Source organism: Aotus nancymaae, unplaced genomic scaffold (assembly GCF_030222135.1).
Source record: "Aotus nancymaae isolate 86718 unplaced genomic scaffold, 86718_ANA_hifiasm-v0.15.2.pri h1tg000006l, whole genome shotgun sequence".
Lineage (NCBI taxonomy): Eukaryota > Metazoa > Chordata > Mammalia > Primates > Aotidae > Aotus > Aotus nancymaae.
Window position 1 is genome coordinate 35,142,142 of NW_026988417.1, and position 27,026 is coordinate 35,169,167.

Sequence of the window (27,026 nt, forward strand, 5' to 3'; positions counted from 1 at the left end):
AAATGTGGTGAAAAGATTTTTGTTGCAGTTGAGAGAAAAGGTAGCTGATTACAGAATGCAGAAGAAAACTTAGGAAGTTAAAGGAATGAAGAAAACCTATGCAGACTACGACTCTTAATAACATCTTGTCTATGAAAGAAAAAGGGGACAGAGAATGACACAGAGGAGGAAATAGATAGCTTTCAGAAATCCTGATGGTGTTAATGAGACAAACTTGCGCAAGTTTATTCAATGAAACAAAAGAAACCATGGCTGAATACTTACATAAGAAAGTGAGTAAGTGATGAAGGGGTATCCTAAGGAGGAAGGAAAGAAAGCAAGCAAAGGTAGAAAAAACAGTTGTGAACAGCACAAAGGCCATCTCTTCCAGGGAAACTGGAAAGAAGAAAATGATGGGATAAAATACAAAGTAGAAGGTGATTCATTGGTGTTTTTTGTTGTGATTGATATTATTAATTAGATGGTGAGAAAATCTATCTTGGTTTGATGAGAAATGCAGTAGCAGAGTGCTCTAGGAAAGCATGCAGGAATTGAAGCAACTCCTGTGGCTGCACTACTCACCATCTGCACTCTAGCTGAGTTTGATGCTCCTCTCCAGCGTTCTCATTGAAACCTGTACTCAACTGTAGTCTTGCATTTGTCTCATTATTGTGGAGGAAATGTCGTGTTTTGCACCCTTTTTAATTTCCTAGACCTGCACAGTAGCTAGTATTTGAGTAGTATTTGAGTTGAATTCTGTTTGTGTATGTGTGAGAGTATGTGTGTGCGCGCACACAGTGGGGAAGAAGGTGGTGGGAGACAGGTAGTCCTGGAGAACTGAGATTTAGACTGTGGTTAATTTTCTCCAAAACTTCCATAAATACACACCTAAGCTGGTGTCCACTTCCTTCCATTCACTTGGTAAACTCTCTGAGCTCTCAAATACAGTGTGATGTCAGGTAGTTAGGTGTGAGGTCACAAGAAAAAACCCAGTCACAATACCAGTGTATTTTCATAAATATCAATACTCTTGTGAAATGCTTCTACATAAAATTCTTATTATAAGAGATACCGGATCTGGTATATGAAGTTTAGTGCTCAAAACAACATTGGGATGAAACATATGTCTTACAAAAAATGACTGGGGAAAGGTGGACAAATCTTCAAGTTAAAGATGCAAGCTTGTTCTGGATGCATACGAAAACATACTCATCTAAAATCTAGACATTTCAACATTGCCTTTTTAAAATATATACATAGACCACTAGGCACAAAATATGATTACATGCTTAAAAATCAATTTTTATGTCTGAGTCATACATAAGAGAAGTTTAGACTCATAAGACATTTCTTAATTTGATTTAAATGTAGTAAGCTTTCTCTGGTTTTACTTTTCATAACCATTAACTGAGATATATAATATACAACAATGAAAAGCATTCAGTGCCAATCTGCCACAAAGCAGTGATGAACATAATTTATTACTAATTACCTGCACACTTCTTACAGATGACAACACAGAGATTGATGGATGCCCAGTCAGGATCCGGGGCTTTACAATCTGCACAGCTCCTGTTGGATTCATTGAACCAAATCTTCTCAGCTACTTCATAATCAGAGAGAGTTTCTGCTATTGATTGCTGCACAGCTTCAATCCAGTCTTGTTTCTCTTTTTCAGTCTCAGCTGTAAAGCTGAAACAATGAATGTTCCTGTGTTATCGATCTCCCTTGTAAAGGCCAATTAAGCAGTATGTTCAGTTTGCATATTCATTTCACTCACAAATCAAACAGCTGAAAAATATGCCTGCTAGGCAGTTCTGGGTTGTCTTTTCTGTTAAAAATCATTTAACTTAACAAATCATACTTTTTCCTTTTAATTATCCACATTGCTTATGTCTTTGTTTATGTATCTTGAACCAAAATTAACATACACCTTTTCTAAGGAAAACATAAAATCTGCCTTGTTAGGTCACAAGCCTAAACAAGAGGCCATGTTTCCCCAAGCAATGGTTATATAATCATCAATAAGAGATTACTGGCAGAGTTTCAGAGCTACTGGAATATTTTGCCAAGCAAGTATGCCATGATAGTCTGAAGCCACATTATCAAAAACACCCACCAGAAATTGTGACTTTTTTTCAGACTTAAGAATAGATTCTTTTTTTTTTAATTAGAAGAATGTCCAGATGGTTCTAAGTAACTGGGAAATCAAAAAAAGTTTTAAGTGGTTACTATTCTAACAGTTTTCTAACACATTTTTAGCCACGTTCTGATTTATTCTGAATCTTAATGTTTACCGGGTGCTCGAGGGAATGAATACAAACATTAAACAGCAGTTCATTCCTTCAAGAAGTATTTACTGAGTCCCTACATGTGCCAAGGAACGTGCTACAGTGCTACGTACTTGGTGAATGACCCAGAAAAGTGATTCATATTAAAATTTTCTGTTGTAAAGAAGAAAATGCTTTGAAATATAATGAAAATCACAGCTAACATATTCTAAATAATTTACAAAAATAAATGGCCTACATGAATTATACTTTTTGAAGTTCTTTGGGATTCCATCACTCTAATGTTGATAACATTCTTAGTGGTCTCTGGTTCTACTAGAAATTTGTCGCAGCTAATTTATTAAAATCTACATTTTTAGTTTTGGCTAGAATCTGCAAAAGTAAAAATAAAGCTTGTTATTTTATGTCATCATTTCTTTCTCAAAATTTGAGCCAATGAATATATTTTAACAGGCAAAATGAGTAACCACACTTGACAGTAACTTTGAAATTCCTAATCGTTAGTCCTTTAAAGGCCTAGAGCAATTGCCTCTGACTTCTATACTACCCTGTGATGTGTTGATTATTTATGACAAACAAATTAATATGGATGAACTCAAAAGATGTTGACTTATGCCTATTCTCTATACTAAAGCTATGGAGTCATTTTAGTTTATTAAACCACATTAAGTACTTTAAATTATCTGTTTCATTGTCATAATGATGCAACTAACAGAATAACATAATATAAGATATATGAAAATGCTAAAATATTTTGATCAATAGGTGCTATGAGATTCATTAAATTCAGTATCATTTTTAAGCTGGAGTCCCTGGAGAAAATAATACGGGGCAAATGTAATTAGGAATTGATTTTAAATGAGGGATTGTATTTGATCAGGCTAAAAGAAGATAAATAACAATACAACTTAAAGATAATGTAATATGTTTTTCTTTTATTCCTTCTGAGAAGGAATTTATCATATTTGTTTTCAAAAAATTAACATGCACTATGCCTAGTAACAAAAATAAGTATTAAAAAATTACTCAAATTTCATGAAATAAATATTTTTGCAAGTTTTGTGATTATTCAGGTCACTTTCACAAGGTGTTTTTATATAGTGGCTAATAAATTAGATGATATGGAAAAGTAGGAAGATAATTTTAAGTGGCCTACAAGAGATAAAATCACCACCAACATAAAGGTGGATCACTCAAGCTTTCCTATAATAGTATGAACACAAAATGTTTAAAAATAGCTTACCTGAAACTCCTATAGGGAGTGATTATTTCAAAAGATTGTTTCGCAGTTCGGTCCACTTGCTTTACATTTGCTACATTCATAGGAATTACGGTAATACCAAGTCCACTCTTAAAATCCTAGTTTGGAGAAAAACATAAAAAAACTATAAAGAAACAACAAAACAGATTTTGAAAGTATAATGATATTTTCTAAATTCCAATAAATTCTACCAGATTTTACTACAAAATCTGTCTTACTTTAGGTAGCCACTCTCAATGCATAACAGCACTGGGCCATCTTAAGCTTGACAGTCAGACTGTTGATAGCATGTGGGTTTCTTCCACGTGAAAGATACACTGACAAGGCCACAGACACTAAACTATACATGCTTTGCTTTTGAAAGTGGGCATGACATCCATCACCTTTATCCATTCATTAAAGGAAGCTAAATATTAACTACCTCTTATGTGTCAAGCAGTTTCCTAGGTGGAAGAACCAAATGACACTAGGAGGTGAGCATTATTACTATTTATGTAAAAAGATGGGGAAACTGAGGCACAAAGAAATAAGGTTGCATGGAAAGTGCAGCCAGTTGTACGTGGTAGAAAAGATCTGGAGCCCAATCTGTTTGATTGCTCTTTCCTTATTTTACCATCTCAGATTCTTTCTGCTGTGTAACATTATTTTTCTCCGCATCTACTCTCAAACAAAAGCATTACTTGTTTTACGAGGTATACAGTTTTACCTCATTTCCAGTATTTTATTGCTTTCATCACCCTTCAATCAGATTCCTAAAAACTCCTCTAATGCTATTTTGGTATAGAAACTGCCATTTGTTCAAAATCTATAGTTACTATGCTCAGCTTGTCTCATGAAAATTCAAAATTGTTTAAAAGGCTACAACAGACTGCATTCTAAAAGCATTAAGGTTTGCAATGTATCATCTACCCATATGGATTTCAGAATCTGACTTATCAAATAATCTCTACACTTTACAAAAGAGAATACGTACATCAAAAAATGAATGGCCTATGTGAATAAATTCAGATTAAAAGTGCTCTGAATTTCTAAATTATGACTAAAGAAAAGTAGCAACAGTAAAGGCAAAATATAAATAAAAAAAAATATATTGGCCCATTTTCAGTAAGGACACTAGTTAGAGACTGTGAAAGAAGCCATTCATATGCCTCTTCTTTGTCTCTCCTGCTATCTAGGCCAAAAGTAAAAGTAGTATATTCTCCTCTACCCTATACTTAGAAGTGGCCATGTGTTGTAGTTTCCATCAGTAAAATATAAACAACTCCTGGGAGGATGGAGGGGGAGGGGCTGGAAAGCCTTAGAAGAAGAAAGCCTTTTACCCCTTGCCTTTCCATCTTCTGGGGCAGTAACTGCTGGAAGCACAGAAGCCATTTTAGAACTTTACAATCCTAGAAAAGGGAAGTCTGAGGACAAATTCTTAGGTTCTAATGATACCAAAGTGAGGACAAAAATAGCGAAAACCCTGCTCCCTGGTAGTACCAAATCTTCCTGCCTACACCAAAGGATCTGTTAAAAACAAATCTCCATCTAGTTAAGCTGTTCTTCAGGTTTTTGTCATTTAGTACTATGTGTTCCGACTGATAAATAAGCGGGAAAAAAATTATTTTATAACAAATGTCCCCCAACTTGTAAGAGTATCCAGAGTTTCCAGAGCCAAATTGTGGAAAAGCCTCTATTACTTTTTTAATATATAAGATTTTTAGTTAGAATAAGGAAATGATTCATTTAGAAAACAAATCATCAATTGAATTTTTTTTTCTGATGAAAGAAGATCCTTTTGTAGTTGACGAGCACGATGGTCGGGTGTTCACATGCTTGTGTGAGATGTGCCACCCTTGAAACTTGTCACAACATCGGCACATTACCCATAACGACCTGAAAAAAAAAAAAGGAAAAAAAAGAAGGAAAAGAAAAAAAAAGAAGAAAGAAAGAACTAATAGCTCACTTTACTAGGAGAAACTAGCCAGAAACTGAGAATCTGTGACAGAAAAGGTGCAGAGAAATGCCGAGTGCTGTAAGGGAGTGCCATACTTCCAGTTTGCATAGTAAGCCCACTTAATGAAAAGTAGTACTTAACATGATCTCTACCGAAGGAAGAAAATCAAGCTTTTCCAATCTACCACACTTTATTAAGTTTCAGCCTATTGGCACAGAGTTATACTTGGTTATTAATGTTTTAAATTCCCCAATTATCCATAGCTATGCTCCTGCTAGATCACATACCTGATAGATAAACTCCCAATGCATGTGATTGGGAACTCAAGTTCTCTTTCACAAGTGAGGAAGTAAGGTAGGAGTAGCAAGATAAGATATTTTTTAAACAGCTTTTTGATGGCTCACCTTGATACAGAAATAAACTCTAGAAAAAACAAATAAATAAACTCTAGACTATATACTTGGACTGCATGTCCTTCAAACAATTCTCCATAATGAGACATTTGACAAAAGCTAGATATCAGATCACTCCAGGTTATATTCTCTGATGGGGGCCTGGCCTGCAAGTCCTGTATATTACTGAGGGCACACATAATACTCTGACCATCATACTAGCAGATGGTAAGAATGACAACCTTTTATGGAAACTGATGAGCCTCATCAAGGCTCCGGCATGAATAGATGGCTGTTCATCTCCACAGTAAGTCATAAAATGTCTACATGTAAAACTGTAATTTCTGTTAAAATAAGTGAGTGCTGGTTAACACCCCAAATTTCTCCCAAGCAAGGCAAAGATGATTTTTTTTAGTCTGGAAAATTGTAACCCACTTATCAGCCGCTTACCATGGCCATATGGTTTTAAGTAATTTGAGTATCTACAGAACTGGCCAGCATAAATTAACTGTAAAATACACATCAAAGTAACAAAATAAATGTCGGTATTCTTGAGAGCTATCATATATGAAACAACTGCATTTTCTACTAAAAAGTTGTGGACAGTAAGCCATCATTTTCACAGTATTTAGACAGTATTTAGAACATCTTTAGAATATTTATCATCCCTAGATACTAATAAAAATTATTTATGGTGATCTCTCCCGCCCACCCAGAGACTCTGAGTCCATGAATCTGGGGGCAGAACCTAAGAATTGCTAATTTCCAAAAACAAAAGTAAAATCTCATGGCTTTCATATGTGGTCAATGCCAGAATCGCTGATTTAGATAGCAGAACCAGTTGCATCATTTAGATGGTATAAGTATGTAATATTTAACTATCAAGACATAAATACTTCTCTCTTTAACCAGGCACTGTGGCCTATAATCCAATACTTTGGGAGGCCAAGGTGGGAGGATTGCTTGAGGCCAGGAGTTCAAGACCAGCCTGAGCAACATAGTCAGATCCTGTCTCTACAAACAAAAACCAAAAAGACTCAACTTTATCTGCTTCTGTAGAATGCATGCAATCAGAATATATAAAAACCACGTGAAATAATTAAGACTATCGATTTCAAATAAGCAGACCAGAACAGGGCGACACATTGGATTGTTGAGATCCTATTTGTCCTGGGTGCCAATTCCTGTGTTAATGTCCAGAGGTGCTAAAAGCATCTGTCTTCATTACGCATATAGAGTGTATTCTGTAATTGGTTTAATATCTATTTGTGTCACGCTATGAAGTTTACAAACAGCTATGAACTCTCGTTTGATTTTCTAAATAGTTCTTTGAAGTAAGCAGAACAGATACGGCCATTTTTAATGGGAAAATTAGTCCTGGCAAAGCAAAGCAGTGCTTAGTAAGTACCTAGTTGTGCCAGAAATTTTGCTAAGTCCTTGGGCTACACAAAAGCATAACACTGGGTATCTGCCTTGGGGAAGCTTTTGGTCTAAAAAAGGTAACAGAAAAATGCAGTAGTGTAATGAAAAAAAAAAAAAAAAAGGCCTGGTGGTAGGGGTACTGAATCGATCCCACAAGAGAGACTTGTGTTCCTAACAGGCTTTCCAAAGGTTGTGATGCTTGACTGGCCAAAGGACGAACCCAGACCAGTTTCATATTCAGGTATCCCTCTCTCGCTTGTTCACCTATTTGCAAAGTAGGAATAATAGTAGTACCTACAGCATCACTTTTGTGATGCAATTAATGGAATAAAAATGCTTAAAAGAATGCCTGGCACACAGTAAGTGCTACACAGGACTAGCTAACTCTTGTTACTATTATTTTTATTTTATACCTTTTGAATTTGAAGCCAACTGAACATAGTATCTATTTAAAACTTAATTACAAAAAAAAAATACATGTCCTGTCCAAAAATAACTAGCAGGCATAAATGTTTTAAAATAGAATGCAATGTGAATGTTAAATGTTCAACTAAATTAAAAATCAATTACCCATTAACTACAATCTCATTGTGAGCTTTATTCTTATAATGAAAAATAGGCATGAGCCAGGGACAAGCTGAACTGTCAACCTTTAAAATGCTATACACTGGATTGAAAAAAGCAGCAGCAGAAAAATTCAGTGGGTAGAGTTATAGTATTATAGAAAGTAAAAAGCTGAAAATAGATTCTGAAGTAAGCAATATTTTAAATTTAATTTTCTGTGATAGAATGTAGGATGTCAAGAATCATGAATCCTAAATACTAAATAACAGTGTATTTTGTGTGTGTGTGTGTGTGTGTGTGTGTGTGTGTGTATATATATAAATATACTAAATCCTATAATACTAAATAATCCTAAATACTAAATACTAAATAAGAACCACTAATACTAAAATAATAGTGCCTATGCTTGGCTTAGCAGATTTGGCTACTGCAAGGGTGGTACAATGACCATGTGGGCACTGCAGGTCAGATATGGGGGAGAGTCGAAGCTGAGCCACTTACTGACTGTTTCATCATTGGCTAGTTAGTTTATGTAGACCTCAGTTTCCTTATTCATGAAAATAGTCAAGTCTGCCTTACATGGTATTATTATAAAGATTAAATAAAGCAATATAAATTAAGGGCCTGATACATCTACATAATTCTTTCATTTGAGGGTTCTAAAAGCAGAATTTAAATATTTCCATTTTTTAATAATTACAGAAAGTATTCATACCAATGATTCCATATGAAACATTCAGGTAAAATTAATAATAAATATTTACCAAGATACTGAAATGGGTTATTCATATGAATGTGCAGCAACAGAACCTGGCGAAAACTACATTTTAAAACTACACAGTGAAAGAGCAAAATACAGGTCTGACTCCTAAACGGAAAAAAATAAGGAAGGGTTTGTTAACCCCAAATCTGCTGAAATCTCAAACTTATTTTTGGAATTACTGGATGCCAGGTTTCCATGCCAGGAATTTAAGAACTCGGTGCTTAAACATTTGTTGAAAACAGATGTGGCATTGTATGACATTGGCACCAGATTTCCTGGGAAACACCAGATGCAGAGTTTGGCCAGATACAGAACCCAGAGAATTTGAGGCCACCACCTCCATCCTGCTGCTCCTTTCTGTGCTACACAACCCATCGCCCTATAAGGTCTATTTAAATTCTATTAGAATTGCACTCCCATGCCAGAACACCAGGGAACATTATGCTGGGGGGAATGAGGAGAAATGAGTCTCTTGTTATACCCTGATTCAAGAACATTCAATCATGTGAGTTGATATAGTTAAACCTCAATGCCACAATTATCATCAAATGGATATCCAAACTCACCAAGCAAGATATCTGGCTGTGACAAATTCATTAATATTAACACGATATTAAAAATATCAAGAGAAGGTGGGAGACTGACTGTCAGGACAATAGAACAAATGGAAACCAATAGCAATTTTCTTAAATCTTCCTCATCTCCACTTGCAGAAATTCCTTTCAACTAGCAATACCACTTATATAACAATTCACCTATATATGTCCATATTTGATTACCTTAAACTTTTAAAAATTCTGACTCACACACAATACCCATATCATTTCAAGATAAATAAGTTACAAAATAATTTTTGTTCAAGAATACAGAAACTTTATCAGCTTTGAGCTGATTAAAAAACAGTTTACTTCCACAAACAAAATTTTTACAAAACAAAAAGTAACTGAAAAATGAAAGCAACAAATAGTTCAGAAAAAAACGTAGAAAATAAGAAGATTCATGTGTTTTTTATATAACGAGTATAAAGTCATTAGCAAGAAAGCCAATAAAATTTCAATAAGTAAATGGACAAAGAAGATGAAGAGACAATTTGAGAAAAAATAATTTTAAAAGAGAATTGGAGGAAAAAAAGATAAACCGTCCTGTCAAAAGAAACAGCTATAAATGATCATTAATGCAACAAGTTCACCCTACCTATGTTTACTGAGTACTAGCTTATTGCCTAAGGACATAGGAGTGAATAAAGTAAATATTCACACTGTCAATTTGGGAATATAAAAATGATAAATCTAACACTTTTAAAGTTATAATGTAACTGAATATATGTCACATAGCTGGTAGCATTTTAAATGTAAACTACTCTTGAGAAAGGGGTCAAAGGAATGCTTTCCAATAATCATCATCAGCAGCATCAGAAAGGAAGGCAAGGCTACATATAGAAGGTTACCAGAAACCTCATTTATTTATCTAACACTATATGTTACCCCATCAGTAAGGTCTCAAAAAGCAGAGATCTTGTGGGTGTCTAGAGCAGTGCCCAGAAATAAGAAGATGCCCCCTACATGTGTCACCTGGATGAATGAATCCAGAAACATGGACACTAGAGTGTTACCTATACAAACCCAATTACACAGCTCATTTTATACAATCCTCAAGTAATAACATGAAAAAACTGTCATATTATAACACATCACAGGCATCTGAAACATAAGCCAAGATAAGGAATGGGAGAAAATGTGCAAAAATTAAAGCAGGATGCAGTTGTAAAATGGTGCTCACCATTTAAGGGATGACATGTAATTTATGTGATATTAGCACCCCACTGTTTTGCAGCATGGCAATTAGGTAAAGAATCTGGGTGTCAGTTTCTGCTATGTCATTTTCCACTCTAACAAATGTTTTTACATATATTTTCATAGTTTTATCTACTTCTTAAAGCTTATCTGGAAAAATAAAAATAAAAATAACCTGCCATTCCCTAAGGTCTTTCCTAATATAGTCAAAAGCTACTTCAAGTTTTAGTTCCCACAATCTGCTAACAAATAAAAGGTTCAGAAAGAGAGGAAAACAATCAATCTCTGAACTAAGCAATTGGGAAAAACAAGTCTATGTGAATTCCATGTTGAAGGCTATTACTCATGGAGTTGAGACCTGTGACTGCCAATGAGAACGTGTAGACTGGTGAGCCCTTGGCGTCATGACACTGTTCTTAAAAAAGAAGATGGTATTTCAAAAAGAGTAAAGGCATTCATTATAATAGTGTTTTAATAGCTATTTTAATTTATAAAATCTAATTTCCTAATTTGGTAGAAGAGAGAGTCAAGAAAAAAAAGGAAAACAATTACTGAAAATATATGTATACGGATTTTTGACATCGAATCTGAAGGACATCTATTGAAAGTAGAAAAAAAGCTCTAGAAAAAATAAACAATAACCTGCAAAATTACAGTAAATTTTAAGCTACAAACATATACAGTTCAAGGAACCAATGGGAGATAACAAGAAAAAAAATCTCTACTGGATGTTACACCTTTTGCCTTTATACTGAGTTTGCAAAGGAACTTTTTAAAGATTCCTTTAATAGGGTTTACTCTGGTAATAAAAGTCTATTTTAAGAGAAAAACTAGTGAAGACAGAATTTAAAATTTTAAATCTTACATAAAAATATCGAGACTTTCAGCAACAAAAAATTTCAAAAGCTATAGGTTAATAATTATACACAATTTTCTAGTAATAGTTCTTCAAATATTAAAAATGTATTACTAAAAATAATTATTTCCTTGACTTTCCACTTACATGTATGTTTGCCCGTAAATGTTTCAAATCAGAAAAAATATGTAGTTTCAAATTAAATAACAAAAATAAGTATAGTAACCCCAAGTTGAGAGATTAACTAAAGAAGCATTGATATAATTAATATTGAAGATTATTTTTACATATTTTCCAACTCCAGAAATATCTTGCTCCTTTACGTAGATGTTCATCATTTTTGAGGAAGAAAACAACTTGGAGCAGTGTTTTATCATGTGCATTTTTTGGCTCATCCATCACAGAATCACCTGGGGTGTGTTTTTGTGAATTCAGAGTCTATAACCCATTGCCAGAAATTCTGAATTGACAAATCTGAAACAAGCTCAGAAATCTGAAATTTTAACATGCAACTTAAGTAATGGCCTTAGAGATAGTAATCCATCTCCTTTCTTCACATGTCATTTAAACCTAAAGAGACTAACTTAATTACCTGAGCCAATTAATAGTAGAACAAGAATAAAAACCTATAACTGCAACCTCCCAGTCCAATCTTCTTTGACATAAATGAGATTCCTCTTTAATAACTCTTCAACATTTGCTGTAATAGCTACCCTTCCACCTCTATCCACTGTTTACTCTCTCTGGAGTAGCTGACAAAGTAAATTAGTAAAACTATATATAAATTAGAGGCAAGAAAAATAAAAATAGTTCCTATGTTAGAGTGGTATAGGTCAATTTCGTTATTTTTTATTCTATTCATGCTATTAAGATATGTGGGCAATAAATCCCATTTTAAAATAAAAATAATTAAGCCTTGTTGCACGTCACTAAATTAAATCCAACACAAATTAAGATACAGAGGTTCAAATCTAATATTGCTTACATTTTTGATTGGTGTTTTTATCAACTTTAAAAAAATACACAAGATTATTGTGTGTGTTTACGTATGTTTGTATAAACCTCTTCAAAGTTGCATCAAACCATCTTACTGTTGTTTAGTGCTTTCCCCAAAACACAGGTTGATGCACCCACTGGCCCAAAGCCCTCTGCATTGAGGAGGAAGACCCTATACTCAGCATGTCACCAGGTTTTTCATATGTGCTCCATCATGGGAGAAAACCAATGGGCAACTTTCCTCTGGAGAAAAAGACATATACCAGGATGTGGAAATAGATGAAACTAGAATGGTATGCCAGGGCCTGAACATGGACGGTCTTCCTTATCAGCTCATTGTTGAACCAACTAGTTCTTTAAGACTGACTAAAAACCAAATCCCTTAAGACCTGAATCCATATGACATAATGCAATTTAAAAACACACACACATATACACAGACAATAGTATACATTTTAAAGGTACATACATAGGCATGTTAATTCATAGAAAAAGAACTTGTATACATGCACAAAAATATGTTTACTTATCAAAAGATGGAGGGGGTTCAGCCTTAATGTTTTAATTTTTAAGGAGAATATACTCATTACTCATGTACATGGAAGTGTTTCTAATTCACTGACTTCATCAGATGCCCTTTTTTTGCACTCTCTGTAACTCCTGTACAATCTATTATTGCACTGACCTCACCATCCATCATATATTCTGGTCTCGTTTGACTTTTCCTCTTGGAAGACAAGACTTGTGTCCTTCTTCTCAGTAAACTTAAACTCAACATTTTCAGCATGTCTGACATGGTATACAATGTTTATTGAATGAATACCCTGAAACCTAGACAACTAAATTATTCAACGAAAGAATCCTTAGGCTATTTCAAAGAGTTCACAAGTCAGAACATTTCTTTTCAGCCTAGACTTTAAAAAGACAGTTTGTAGAGTGGTTAAGAAGCTAGACTTAGAGTTATACAGTTCTGGTTTTAAATTAAACTCTGCATTATAAACTAATTCTTAGATCTATTACCTCTTTTCCTCATCTACAAAACATAGACAAAAATGTCTTCCTCCTATATTTGTGGGGAAGATTAAAAGGAAAAGTTTACAAATTAATTACCATTGCACCTGGTACTCAGCAAATGGTAATTATGCTTTTCACACTCAATTACTAATACTAAAGCAATAATTTCATGTACATTTTCACTAGTCAGAAAGTGCTAACAAAACTTTTAAAATATCTTTGTTATTCCTAGAGAATAACAGAAACTCAGACAGTTTAATCTGAGCAATCAAACTAATCATTTGAAGTCTATGCAAGTCTATCAAGTCTTGCCATCAGGTCTATGCAAATACAAACTGAATACCTCAATTAATTTGAGTAACTTCCATACTGTTACATTCATCCTATGCATTTTTGACCTCTATTCTAATAAGAAAAGTTGTAATCATCATATTTTGAAAACTGAAATGTTCATATTCAACTTGTAAACATTATTAAGTTGTAAATCAGTATTCTTCTTGAGGAATATGCTAACTACCCACATTACTAATAGCCCAAGAGTGCTCGATGATGCCTTCAACAGTTAATTGGCTAAGAAATCTTAACCTCAAAAATATGTAATGTATAAGTTCACACTAAAGTTCAGAGGATGCGTATCGTTAATTGTTATGAAACTACTATTTGTTTTGAGTTGATATTCCTATTTTTGTTATTAAAAAAGTCAGCATTTATATTTTACCTTACCATATTCCATAATAATGTATCATTTCATAAAATGAAAGCGCACAATTCAATTCCACAATTATTAAGCATCTAATATATTCTAGGCTGAAAATTTTTAAAAGGAGTTCTTCCAAAAAAAAGGGGTACAGAATTTTCTTATAAATATTAAAAACTAGAATGTTAGAAAAACCAAAGTCTAAAGAATCAAATGAAGCTAACAGGATTTGTTAAAATTTTAGTTTACCATCAGACTCCTCAAAACATTTAAATTCTCTATTGAGTCCTTTGATATTAATCAAATTTAGTAAACCAATGATTCAAATCGATTTTATTTATGTAGAGTGATCTGTGTATAGGTAGATGTGTGTATGGATGTACACTTGGATTTGTACCTGTATAGACATGTATAAACACATATATACCTCACATACATATGCTCAAAATAAAACAGACGAATAATATCTGTAAACTCAAGCAAATATGTTACTTGTGCTTGCTCTGTAATTTTCTATTGCAAAAATAAAAGAAACACAGCAGGTGCAGAACTGGGCCTATTTCATGAGCAGCTGTAATGTTCATTGGTCCTTAATTGTTCTCTCATGTAGTTGTATAATGTTTCAACTAAATACTTTTCAAAAATTATTTTCAATGCAAAAAACAAGACTTTACAAGTCCTCAATGCCAAAATAAGACTCTGTAAGTAAAGTCACTAATAATTCTTCCAAACAAAACACAGTTGTTACTATAATAAAATAGCAACAATTTGCAATGGCTGTAACAGAGCTTACCTGTTCGTTTTTGCAAAGCCACACACTGTTTCCACTTAACACAGTAAAAATTTTGGCCTTATACCCTCTCAATTCAAGATATCCACATTTCTCAGGTGTAACAACTGCTTGAGACTGCGAGGTAAGGGATTGTGATTTCAATGCATTTAACAGTATGCTGATCCAGTCATTTCTCTCCTCTGAAAAATAAAGACAGGAGAAAATACATAAATCCATATATAAGTTACATAGATACAGAAATATCAACAAGAAATCTATGCTCTTTGCAACACATAAATGACAGATTCTTTCCCACAACTACAACCTAAATGCTACTGTACACAGGGCCAATGACCCAATTCTTTGAGGAAAAAGGAGTGACACTATGCAGTTGTCCTGAAATCAGTTTCATTGGCTTCTCCTGAGTTTATCAGAAGTGTAAAATCTCAGGCCCTACTCCAGACCTGAGGAATCATAGGCTATATTTTAAAAAGAACTACAGATGCTCTGTATCCCTGTTAATATCTGAGAAGCCCTCTTTTAGATTCATAAGAATAGATTTTCTCTTTTAACAGAAGAATGTGATATTGATACCCAACAATTAACAGATTTTATGTGGCAAGTCAGTTACTCAAAGACCCCGGAAACCCTACTTTCAATAATGACTTGGAACCTACTCTACTCTGGAGTATGCCTGCTTCAATGTCACTTTCCATTCCACTCTCACCACAGCAATTAACAATAGCATTTCACCTGGAAAATTAAAATTTGGTTCTCCTACTCCTTCCACAAAATCTAACTGACCTTCAATTATGAACAATGCATTGTGTTACAGGCATAGGAATTCGATCTAGTCCCCAACGAGCAATTAAAGCTATAAGTTAAGCAAGATTTGAACACATAATGGAACACAGTAGTATAAATGTCACATAAATGGTATCAAATAATATATGCGTCACTTGAGATAAGTGATTTGCTGAAGGTCATATAGCAAGTTAGCATTAAAATGAGGAGAATCAAATGTTTCAACTCTCCAACAACTTTTCTTGGAACCATGAGGGAAAAAGAGGTATATGTGATAGATCTTGAGGATGAAGAGCAATTCAAAAGACAAAACTGGAATTTGGAAGAGGGAAGAGCAGAACAGGATTCTGAGCAGAGGATAACTTAAGAACAAAGGCAGAAGAACCAACATCCATTCAGGGACTAACTTATCAATGAATAAAAGTATAATTCTGAACTCACATGGAAATATTGGGAAATAGGACCAGAGAATTCATGCTCCCTGTTTAGGAATGTTGTCTTTATTACTGAAGCAAAAGAAAACCATCTTGGTATTCTTAGCAATAAAAAGACATGATTATGATAATACAGACAATGACAGGTAGACCACACTGGAAGCCTGAAGATCAAGAACAAGGCAACAGAAGACTTAAAATACTGTGAAAATGGAAGCAAAATAATACATGAGGAGTTAAGGCATTTAAGATAGTAAAAAAATATAGTTGAATATATTATGATGGGTATTGATAAGAAAAACAAATTACTCAGAATAAAAGTTAACATGGCATCAGAAATTGGCCAGGCAAAGAAGGAGAATCCAATTAATTAACAGAACCACTTCAGGTTTTCAGTGCCCTGGCATGAGCATCCAGGCAGACTGACAGCAGTATGTGAGTAACAGTGGCCTGTACATGAGAAGGCACATGGAAGTGGATAAATGTGAAGTGTAAAAGGAGGAGAAACAGGTAAACCTTAAAGTACAACTCTATCTATAAGGCTGCAAAATGGGCTATCAGAACATACGGAGAAGTAGTTGTCAAAGCAAAAGGAAACAAAACAAAACATACTGAATCACAGGTAGTAAAAACTTTCACAGAATGAAGGGAGAAGAGAAAACAGCCCAGTTGGAGAAAAGGGACAGTTTCTCAGATCCTTCTCAGAGAGGTGTGCCCAATGACTTCATTGTGGATTGAAGTAAGTCTCCATAGTAAATTTACTCATATTCAAAAACATGAATCCAAAGTTATTTCATAACGAGTCTTACTTTTTCAATTATCATTGCTGTTGTTCTCCTTCAAAACTACTAAAAGAAGTTGATAGTGCCTTTAATGACCAAAGTCAAAAGTTTATTAGAAACTCCTTCAAGGCCAGGCGTGGTGGCTCACGCCTGTAATCCCAGCACTTTAGAAGGCGAAGGTGGGCAGATCACAAGCTCAGGAGTTTGAGACAAACCTGGCCAATATAGTGAAACCCCATCTCTACTAAAAATACAAAAAGTTAGCCAGGTGTGGTGGCACATGACTGTAGTCCCAGATACTCAGGAGGCTGAGGCAGAAGAATCACTTGAACCTGGGAGGCAGAGGTTGCAGTGAGCCCAGATTGTTGTGCCATTGCACTCCAGCCTGAGTGACAGAGAGAGACTCTGTCTCAAAAAAACAAAAACAAAAACAAAAACAAAAAACCTCATTCATTAGTGCTTTATTGCAGGTGTTACATAATCTTCCAGGAATTGATGTTTGTTGGCGGGGTGTGGTATCCCACACCTGTAATCCCAGCACCCTGAGAGGCCAAAATGGGAGGATCATTTGAGGTCAGGAATAGGAGATCAAGATCAGCCTGGCCAACATGGTGAAACCCTGTCTATACTAAAAACACACACACACACAAAAATTAGCTGGGCATGGTGGGAAGTGCCTGTAACCGAGCTACTCAGGAGACTGAGGCATTAGAATCGCTTGAACCTGGGAGGCTAAGGTTGCAGTGAGCCAAGACCACACCACAGCACTCCAGCCTGGGCAAAAAGAGTGAAACTTCATCTCAAAAAAAAAAAAAAAAAGAAAAGGAAAGAAAAAAAAAGAAGAAGAATTGGTGCTTGTTGCAATATATCAGGATGAAATATTTATCAAATGTCCCCAGCATTGTTATACATCATAAACTAAAAGACATTCAAATATTCAGGTAGTGAAGTCAACGTCAATATGCAGCAGCTATTCTACATTTTTGCATCTACATAAACAGATCCAGACTGCACTACAATAATTTATTACATTTTCAGTTATAGCAACAGACCTTCCACTTAACTTGGTTATTACTTGTGATCATTAGTTTCACACAAGATATTCCTGCCAAGTAAATAGTACATAATGGTTTTTGTTTATTTGTGCTAATCCATATAAATCACTGTGTTTGAAATATAGGTCATAATTTAATGAGTTGGGCCTAAGTGGCTATGGCTTTTAGATTACTGCTAGCATATATTTCAGTTTCTCAGGAATTAATTTAAAACTGGCAATTGCATCTGTTGGAATTAAGCTTACTTTGGCTGCATCTCAACACATAGCCTAGAAGAATTATCTAGCTCCTGAGGGCCTCAGTTACTAATAGGAAGCAAACAGTCTGAAGAAAAGGAATTAACAGTAACATTCAGTTTATTCTGAATTACTCATGCCAATGGAAAGAAACAATGGAACAGATAATCCAAACACAAAAAAAATAGATTACAAGTGTCATCCGTATTTGGCCACGCAATGTGTGCATCCTGAGATATGGGGGAATATGCTTTGATAACTCACAATATTCCAAACCAAATAATGATTTCCTGTTGGACAAGAGTCTAGGGCAAAGTTAGACAGATACTGTGCTAGCATTTGCCTGTTTTTCAAACCAAGATACTTTTTATTCTTTCTGATAACAAATATCTATTGAGTGTCTATCTTCATCTTAGCACTGTACTAAACACAGTTTCTTCTTGTAACAAGCTCTGATATAGTTACGGCTTGGCTCTAAGAATAGCATTCCAGGCAGGACAAAAAGAAAGGGAGTGGGTAAAACAAAGAATAAGTGTTGAAATTGCCATTTTCTTATGATTATGCTAGAATGTAAAGAAAAGAATAGCAAATTCCTAAAATCTCAAACTAGTTCTTGATGTTTTCAGGAATGCTAGCTTAGAGTATAAGAATAAAAAAATAAAAAATAAAGGAGGTTTAAGAAAAATCAAGACAATATTCTCTGAACTATATACTGGGTTTAGCAGCAGGCATACTTAGTAGTAACAAGGGATTGGTTATACTAGAGATTACTACAGAAGGGCCACGCAAAACATCAACAACCTTATCTAACAAAGTTTAGCTGGACTTTACTTTTAATATGATAATATGATCTAACTAAAATTCCCTCAGTGTAATTCATGATCAATATCAGAGAAGGAAGTAGTGCACATAAGGGTTGTTCTTCAAACTGATAACCACTCACTCATACAAATCTTTACTAAGCCTACTATGTTCCAAAACCTATTCTGAATAGCAGGAATGGAGCAGTGAACAAGGCTGACAGTGACCCTACTCTCCTGAGTTTACACTCTAGTGAAAGGAGGAAGGCCATAAAAACTTACATTATGCAGTGGCAAGAGCAATTGGGTAACATAAATACAAGATGAGGGGCCCAGGAAGTGTTATTTTGTACGGGATACATAAAAAGCCTCAGAGGAAGGGGATGGTTAACCAAGCCTGAAGGAAGAGGAAGTAAAGAAGCAGGTCCAAGCTGAGGAGCAGGCTGGAGGAAGAGCATTCCAGGATAAGGTGAACGAACATGCAGATTTGGTATATTCAAGGAACAAAAGGTCCCTGTAGGTAAACCAACCATAGTATAGAAGAAAGGTAACAGAAAAAGATAAGGACAGAAAGACCAAGACCAGATCATGCAGGGGCTTTTGGACATCACAAGTACATTTTACTCTCAGTAAGATGCAGATGCCATGGAGCATGTAAAGTGAACTGACATGATTTGACTTCTTATTGAATAACTGCTTTGACAAGTATAGGAAAAATATGACGGCAGTCAATCATGAGATATGATTAACATAATCCTGATGGCAGTGGAATTATTGAGAATTGGTCAGCATCTAAACATATTTTCAAAGTCAAACTAACAAGATTTGCTGATGGACTAGATGTGGGGTGAGAGAAGAAAAATATTCAAGAATAACACCACACTTTGGGGCCTAAGTACCTGAGACTTCTATTTGCTAAGATGAGGAAGATTACAAGGGACAAAATTTGGTGGAGAGGGTACAAATGGGAATTTTGATACATTAAGCGTGAGGTGCTACTAGGCACCCATGTTGAGATGTCAAGTAGGCCGCTGAATATATGACTGTAGAGTACAGGAAGAGGACAGAGATGGAGACACACATTTGGGATCAGTCACCCTAAAACCAAGAGATCTCCTTCAAAACCAGACTTGGGGCCCCACAATCGAATATTTTAAATAGAATTTGGAGTCCTGGCAAGTTCCTAAAATACATTATGTCAGAAACTTCCAGAATATCATGATGAAGTCTTCAAAGGAAACGCTTAGCAAATCATCATTAATGAGATTAAGGAGGGTGAGTAAGTAAAGGGATAGTAAATGTTTCATGCCTTGCTTCTAAAAACATTGAAAGTTTCAAAAGAGGTAAGAGTCTGATTGCCCAAAACAACCAAGGGACATTTATATGTTCTTTTAAAAACATTTTTTAATTTAAAAAAACACTTTTCCATGTCAGTATCAGAGTTGCCACTGAATGGCTATATGTTGTCTAAAAACAGAATTGAGAGAATAACACACATGCATGTTTCTCACGGAGTCTAGCATCTGTTAAGGTGGACAGAAACACAGGACCTGCAGATGAGCACCAGTTCTGACAATGGCCTTGGAAAGGGAATGCCCACTCAGAATTCTTAACCTCTCTTCTAACCATGAGAACTCCCCACTCAGAACATCACCAGTGTTTTGAAGTATCACATCTCCATGTGTGATCACAGGTACAAAGGAATACAGACTGACTGGAAAGATCAATAGCTGTTATGACCCACATACCAATTCCAGTGACTCTGCTTGAGAACAGGAGTCAGACCAAATTTTTTAATTGGGGAAGTACATTTTTTAAATGTTATTATTTTAATAAAATTAACCTGCAACTAAGAGAAGAACAGTATTTCATTAGGAAATTTGGGGAAACAGAAGCCTTAGAAAACTTGTGAGGATAGATGCCAAACTATAATTCTGTCTTAGTAACTAACACCAGTGGGTGATGCAGCAGTTTAGAAATAATGACATTGGTCAGGAAAGACAAAGAATAGCCATTGTATATAAGTCACTCAAAGCCTTTTCACCAAAAATAATAAAAAATTTGTATCTGCTAAGATGCCAAAACTTTCCCCTTTTTGTTCTGAACTTTGATTTTGCTTCTTCACTTAATCAAAATAGACTTTAATTTAGCTTAAAGTTCATTAAGTCAAAGTCTTTAAGCCACTATAGTTCATCTACCAGTTCCCACAAAATAAAAGACAATCATCCATTTGTATACATGGAAAGAAAAAAGATCACTCAATAAAACATATTTAGTATCCTGTTGAAAGTTCCATACTAAACATATAAATACACAAGCACGTGTGCACACACACACACACGTACACACACCTCTACACACAGTTATCTTTAAAATCATTAGTTGTTACTATGTAAATAGTAATAACTCATTAGTGATTCTATGTATATACATGAAATAACTCCATGTGTATTCCAAGTGTATAAAATTCACTTGCAACTAAGAGAAAAACAATATTTCATTAGGAAATTTGAGGAAATAGAAGCCTTAGAAAACCTGTGAGGAAAAGATGCCAAACTGTAATTCTGTCTTAGTAACATCAGTGGGTGATGCAGCAGTTTAGAAATAATGACATTGGTCAGGAAAGACAAAGAATAGCTATTGTGTAAATAATTCCATATGTATACTCGAAATAACTAATCCAGTAATTCCATGGGTATACCGTCCATTTTTACTGAAGCAATATGTCTATGGTTTCAAAAATTAATGACCTACAACTTATTTTAAAAACAATACATTTACATTGAAGTTATTGAAATTTTTATACTGTCCTAAGTTTATATCACAAAGATGAACTATACACCACAGAAGGATTTATCTGTCAATTGTGAACATGCAACTTTTAAACATGTGTGGGTTGGCACAGCCTACTTAAATAAAATGTGTCTGTTTAACTTTTAATGTGCCAAGTAAATATGGCTAAACAGATTTTCATACAAGTTGGAAGCTTTATTTAGTATGTCTATCTTAAAATGCAGGCTATGTAGCAATGTGAAATTCACTTGGAAAGGCCAAGAGGAAGGTGACAAGCACCTCAAAGAAACAGGCAGTCACCTTTCAGGGTGGTGGAAACCAAAGCATAAGGAAAGACTGCCATGATAGTCAAGAGAAGCAATGCCATGTGCTTCAGACACATGGACACAGGGAGGGGAGCATCACACACTGGGGTCTGTTGCGGGGAATAGGGGAGGGACAGCAGGGGTAGGGAGGTTGGGGAGGGATAACATAGGGAGAAATTCCATATATAGGTGACAGGGGGATGGAGGCAGCAAACCACATTGCCATATAAGTACCTATGCAACAATCCTGCATGTTCTGCACATGTAACCCAGAACCTAAAGTGCAATAAAATATATATATAAAGAAAAAAAAGAAATACAGTAAGAGAAAAACTGTGATTTCAAATAGAAGTCTTATATCAAGTATCACAACTGTGGACAATTTTCTGAGTTTCAGGCAACAATTCACAAAAAGTGGCTCCTCACATAGGTAATTCTAGGTAAAATGCTCAAGGGCAAGGGTTTGTAAATTTTTTCTTTGAAAAATCAGATAGTAAACAGTTTAGGTTTACTGGCCACAGTCTCTACCACAACTACTCAGTGATACCACTGAATGAGAATGAATGAGAAATGAATGAATGACAGTGGCTGTTGCCTAACAAGACTTTATTTTCAAAAACAGGCACTGGGTCAGATTTAGGCTGCAGATCAGTTTGCTGACTCCTGCTCCGGGACTCTAGCTTTCGTTCAACATTATTTCTAAATACCAAGTAAGAAACTCTTTTATAGTTACATCTATACACTGTGTATATAAATATGTTTTACAATATAACACCCACTGTAAGAAATGCACTTTGATATTTATTATTTTATGTTTGGAGTCTGTTTTTAATCGAGGGAGGATGTTTTTGGTGACATCATAAACTACAAAGTTGATCTCAGTAATCCATAGTTTGAACAAAGCTGCACCAGTGTGAAGGCCTGCTGGAATGATTCCATTTGTTGATTACCCCAAGAAACAATGGAAACGTTTTAATAGTATACAATATTTATTGACTGATTTTTATGTGCTATGCAAAGACATATGTGCCAGGAATCTAGCAGTTTAAAAAAGAGAAAATACTGCCCCATAATAGTTAACACTGTATTTCCACTTGGTAAAATGGTGGTCAACATTCTTATCAGTAAAAATAGGTTAATAATTTTAATACTACCTACCTTATAAGACTGTTGTGAAATGAAGAATTAGCAAAGTGTCTGGCACATATCAGGTATTCAGTCAATTTTTCATACTATTATTAATCAAATAATTAAAGCACCAAGAAGTACTTCTAAAAATCAAATTGAATTATGTATCTATTCTTAAATAAAAGCTGTCCACAAAATAAGTTAAAATACTAATCTTAATGAGATACTATTACCTAAATTACTAAAACCAGTAAATTTACAGTAATGACATATTATGATAGTCAAATAAAATACACAACAGGTAACTTTTAACTTCTCTGGCTCCTCCCCACCCTTATTCAAACAAAATTCAGAAAAGATTTTTCTGTACACATTTAAACTCAATCCAGAAAACATGTGACATCTTTGGATCAACTTTTGCTATCAAGTGTCCCATAGATGATGTAGGTGAAAAGAATTCAAGAAATATAAAAAGACACTCCAAAATATGCAATAGAATGAGTATTGTGCCTGTGCAGTCAGCTAAAGCTGGGGTCCGCAAACCCCAGGACCCCAGGCCATGGACTGGTACCATTACATGGTCTATTAGAAACAAGGCCATTCAGAAGGAGGTAAGCAGCAGCGAAGCTTCATCTGTATCTACACCCATTCCCCATCACTGGCACTATTGCCTGAGCTCCATCTCCTGTAGGATCACAGGTGGCATTAGATTCTCACAGGTGCACAAACTCTACTGTAGAATGTGCATGCGAGGAGTCTAGGTTGCATGCTTCTTATGAAACTCTAATGCCTGATGATCTATCACTGTCTCTCATCATTCCCAGATGGGGCCAACTAGTTGCAAGAAAATAAGCTCAGAAATCCCAGTGATTCTACATTATGGTGAGTTGTATAATTATTTCATTATGTATTACAACGTAATAACAATAGAACTAAAGCACATAATAAATGTAATGTGTTTCAATCATCCAGAAACCATCTCCTTACCACCAGTTCATGGAAAAATTGTCTTCCACGAAACCAGTCCCTGATGCAAAAAAGATTGGGAACCAGTGAGCTAAAGTCTGCCATAAATGTCCATAAAACTAACTTAATAGTTAGAAAAATTGTTTTTTCATATTAAATAACTAATTTGCACTATCAAAACAACATCTCAAAGGTTAGCTCCATGAAAGCAGAGAATTTTGTCCACTTCTTTTCACAACTGAATACCCAGAATTTACGAGTCCTTAGCACACAATAGCTTCTCCCTAAATATTTGTTGCATGAAAGAATAAACAAATAACTTGTCAACTTATTTATGTTTTAACATTATGCATTTGAAAAATTAATTTTAAAATGTAAATTATTAAAAAGTAATATATTAAAGGTTTCTTGACATTCTTAGTATAACCAGTTTATTGATATGATTAGTCTGTATTTCATAGGGATAAAGAAATAATCTTACCTTCTTTTTCTACTCTAAAAACAAAAGTTCTTTGTGTTGTAACAACTTCAAATTTGTTGTCTCCTTGAACTCGTACTGTTGATACAGCAGAAAGGGGAATTATTCCTTTCGAATACATCTCCTGTATTGGTTAGAAAAAAAAGAGAAGACACATGAAAATGAAATTCTCTTGATCTTATCAAAAAGGAATGGCACAGTATTTATAACACCTTCTCTTTTATAATTTCAGTCCAATTTTTTTAAATGAGATACAAGTAATATGTCCACTCACATGCTAATGTAATACCCTAGAAAAGAAACTATTAAATGTCCCCTTCTTTGAAGTAAGATGTCTTTTCAACTTTCTCTTCATCTGGAATTAAAAGGGAAAGAATCAAATACAAACAGTCCTACTAGACTAGCAATACAGAATTCCAAAAACCAGCAGCATGTTCCTTAAAACTATCTGCTCTAAATGATTTTATGGTGTTTGCAGGCATCTGCTGGCCACAACAGGTACTGTAACTGAACCATCTTAAAACAAGTCTGTTACATATTCGGAACCAAAATGTACCTTAAAAACTATGTTGGGTTTTCTAAATTAACCACGATACTCAATGTACTGATGATGAACATTCCAACCTCACACTGTCATTTTAACTTCTACTCTCCAACAAATAAAGAATGAAAAAGATCTGTTTCCAAATAACATATAAATATTACAATTTTGTATAAAGAAAGGTCATTCTTAGGACTTTGATAACTTTTTATCCATCTTCATCTTCTTGGACTCTCTCAATTCATGTCATGATACTACTGCACGATTTCAACTCTTTACTAAAGGTGTAATATTTTCTGGGCCCCGTATTGGAAAGAAAATTCAGAGTGCTTATACTTTCAAGCAGCCTCAAAATGAAAAACCAGCTAATGCAATGAGAGACGAGTTTAAAACTGAATAAAAACTAAGGGATATAGGAGTACAAAGATGGAAAATCTCAATTCTTCTTAGAGGCCGTGTGGGTATTTTTACAAACATGGTGGTATTTGAACCTGACTTTTAAAAAACCTTAATTTTAACCAGATAGACAAGTGTGTGTGGGGGCGGTGTGTTGGGGGGGTGGGCATTCTGGTCACAAAGACTGAATAATGGATGTGTAAAACAAAGAAATAAGAGGACAACAATGTAAAGTCAAAAGACAGGAGGCTGATAACGCATACCAAGGCCACGTTACAGAAGGTCTGAAATATTAGAAGAATTTGGATACATCCTTAAGGGATTTCTTATTCTCTTCCCTTCTACAGCATTATCCTGGGAACCCATACTTTTGAGCAGGTCCCAGACACCTGAAATAACTGATTAGGAAAAAAGGCACTAAACCATTCCATACAGGGAGCAAGTACTGAGTTTATATTTCTCCTAGCCATAAACTCCTGCCTTCGCAATTGGTAAGGGACAGTCATCGGTGGTGTCATGGCATTCTCCCAGAAGGATATTCTCTTCTGCTATTTAAGGAGATACACTATATCATCATGGCATTATCTCTGAGTATTTTTTTAAGTTTCTTCTTCTTCACTAGCTCTGTTCCAATCTCCCATCCCTGACTTTATGTATCCATCGAAATCCTATCCATTCTTCAATGTAATCTGAAATATCAACGCCTTGAAGGCTCTCCTACGTCCTCTCATGCAGCCAAAACTGAACTGTGATTCAGGAAGATGAATGGGCAACTTTATACAGAAAAGAAGAGAAGGATGTCAAGGAATAAGCACTTAGTAAACAACTTACGTCTTCTCCTTTTTACTTTATCTTCTCTCCCTATAAAAATCCCTTTCCACCACTTAATTTTTAAAATTAACACATAATTGTTCATATTTATGGAATACATAGTGATGTTGTGATACATATAAAGTATAATGATCAGATAGGTAATGAGCATATCCATCATCTCAAATATTTATCATTTCTCTGTGTTGGGAACATTCAATATCCTCCTTCCGGCTATTTGAAACTATATGAAATTAGTGTTAACTATTGTCATCCTACAGTGTTATAGAACACTAGGGCTTATTCTTCCTCTCTAGCTTTAAGTTCGTGCCCTTTAACAAATCTCTCCCTATGCCATCCCTTCTCCCTACCTTTCACAGCCTCTAGTGTCCTCTGTACTACTTTTTACTTTGGTGAGATTCACTTTGAGAAAAGCTTCCTCATGAGTGAGGATATGCACTGCTTAACTTTCTGTTCCTGGCTTAGTTCACTTAATATAATGTCCTCCAGTACCACCAACTTTATACAGAGTAACCTGAAATTTCTTTCTTCCTTTCTTATCTGTCCATTTCACTCAATTTCACTGCCATATTTCAAGTCATCAATAGTCTATGTAACTGTCTCTTAAGCACCACAAACTTTAAAACTGAATTTATTTTCCCCTGAAGACTTACTCTCCCTGTATGCCTGTTCATTAACATATCAACTCGTCTAGTTCACCTGAACCTGAAATAGGATGAAATCATCTTTGACCTTTGCTGA

The 27,026-nt window shown here is 34.9% G+C and overlaps 1 protein-coding gene and 1 pseudogene across 8 annotated transcripts in view; one reads left to right on the plus strand and one right to left on the minus strand.

The window, feature by feature from the left end:
- ARAP2 (ArfGAP with RhoGAP domain, ankyrin repeat and PH domain 2) overlaps positions 1 to 27,026 on the minus strand; it is a 210,179-nt gene that overhangs the window by 102,203 nt on the left and 80,950 nt on the right. For all 8 annotated transcript variants that reach the window (XM_012474969.2, XM_012474970.2, XM_012474965.2 and 5 more), the window contains 4 exons: positions 24,521 to 24,641; positions 14,758 to 14,936; positions 3,514 to 3,629; positions 1,472 to 1,671 (listed from right to left, as the gene is read on the minus strand). In XM_012474969.2, the coding sequence (XP_012330392.2) occupies positions 1,472 to 1,671; positions 3,514 to 3,629; positions 14,758 to 14,936; positions 24,521 to 24,641 (616 nt within the window). The remainder of the gene's footprint in view (positions 1 to 1,471; positions 1,672 to 3,513; positions 3,630 to 14,757; positions 14,937 to 24,520; positions 24,642 to 27,026) is intronic.
- LOC135272173 (small nucleolar RNA U13) lies at positions 5,303 to 5,412 on the plus strand (annotated as a pseudogene).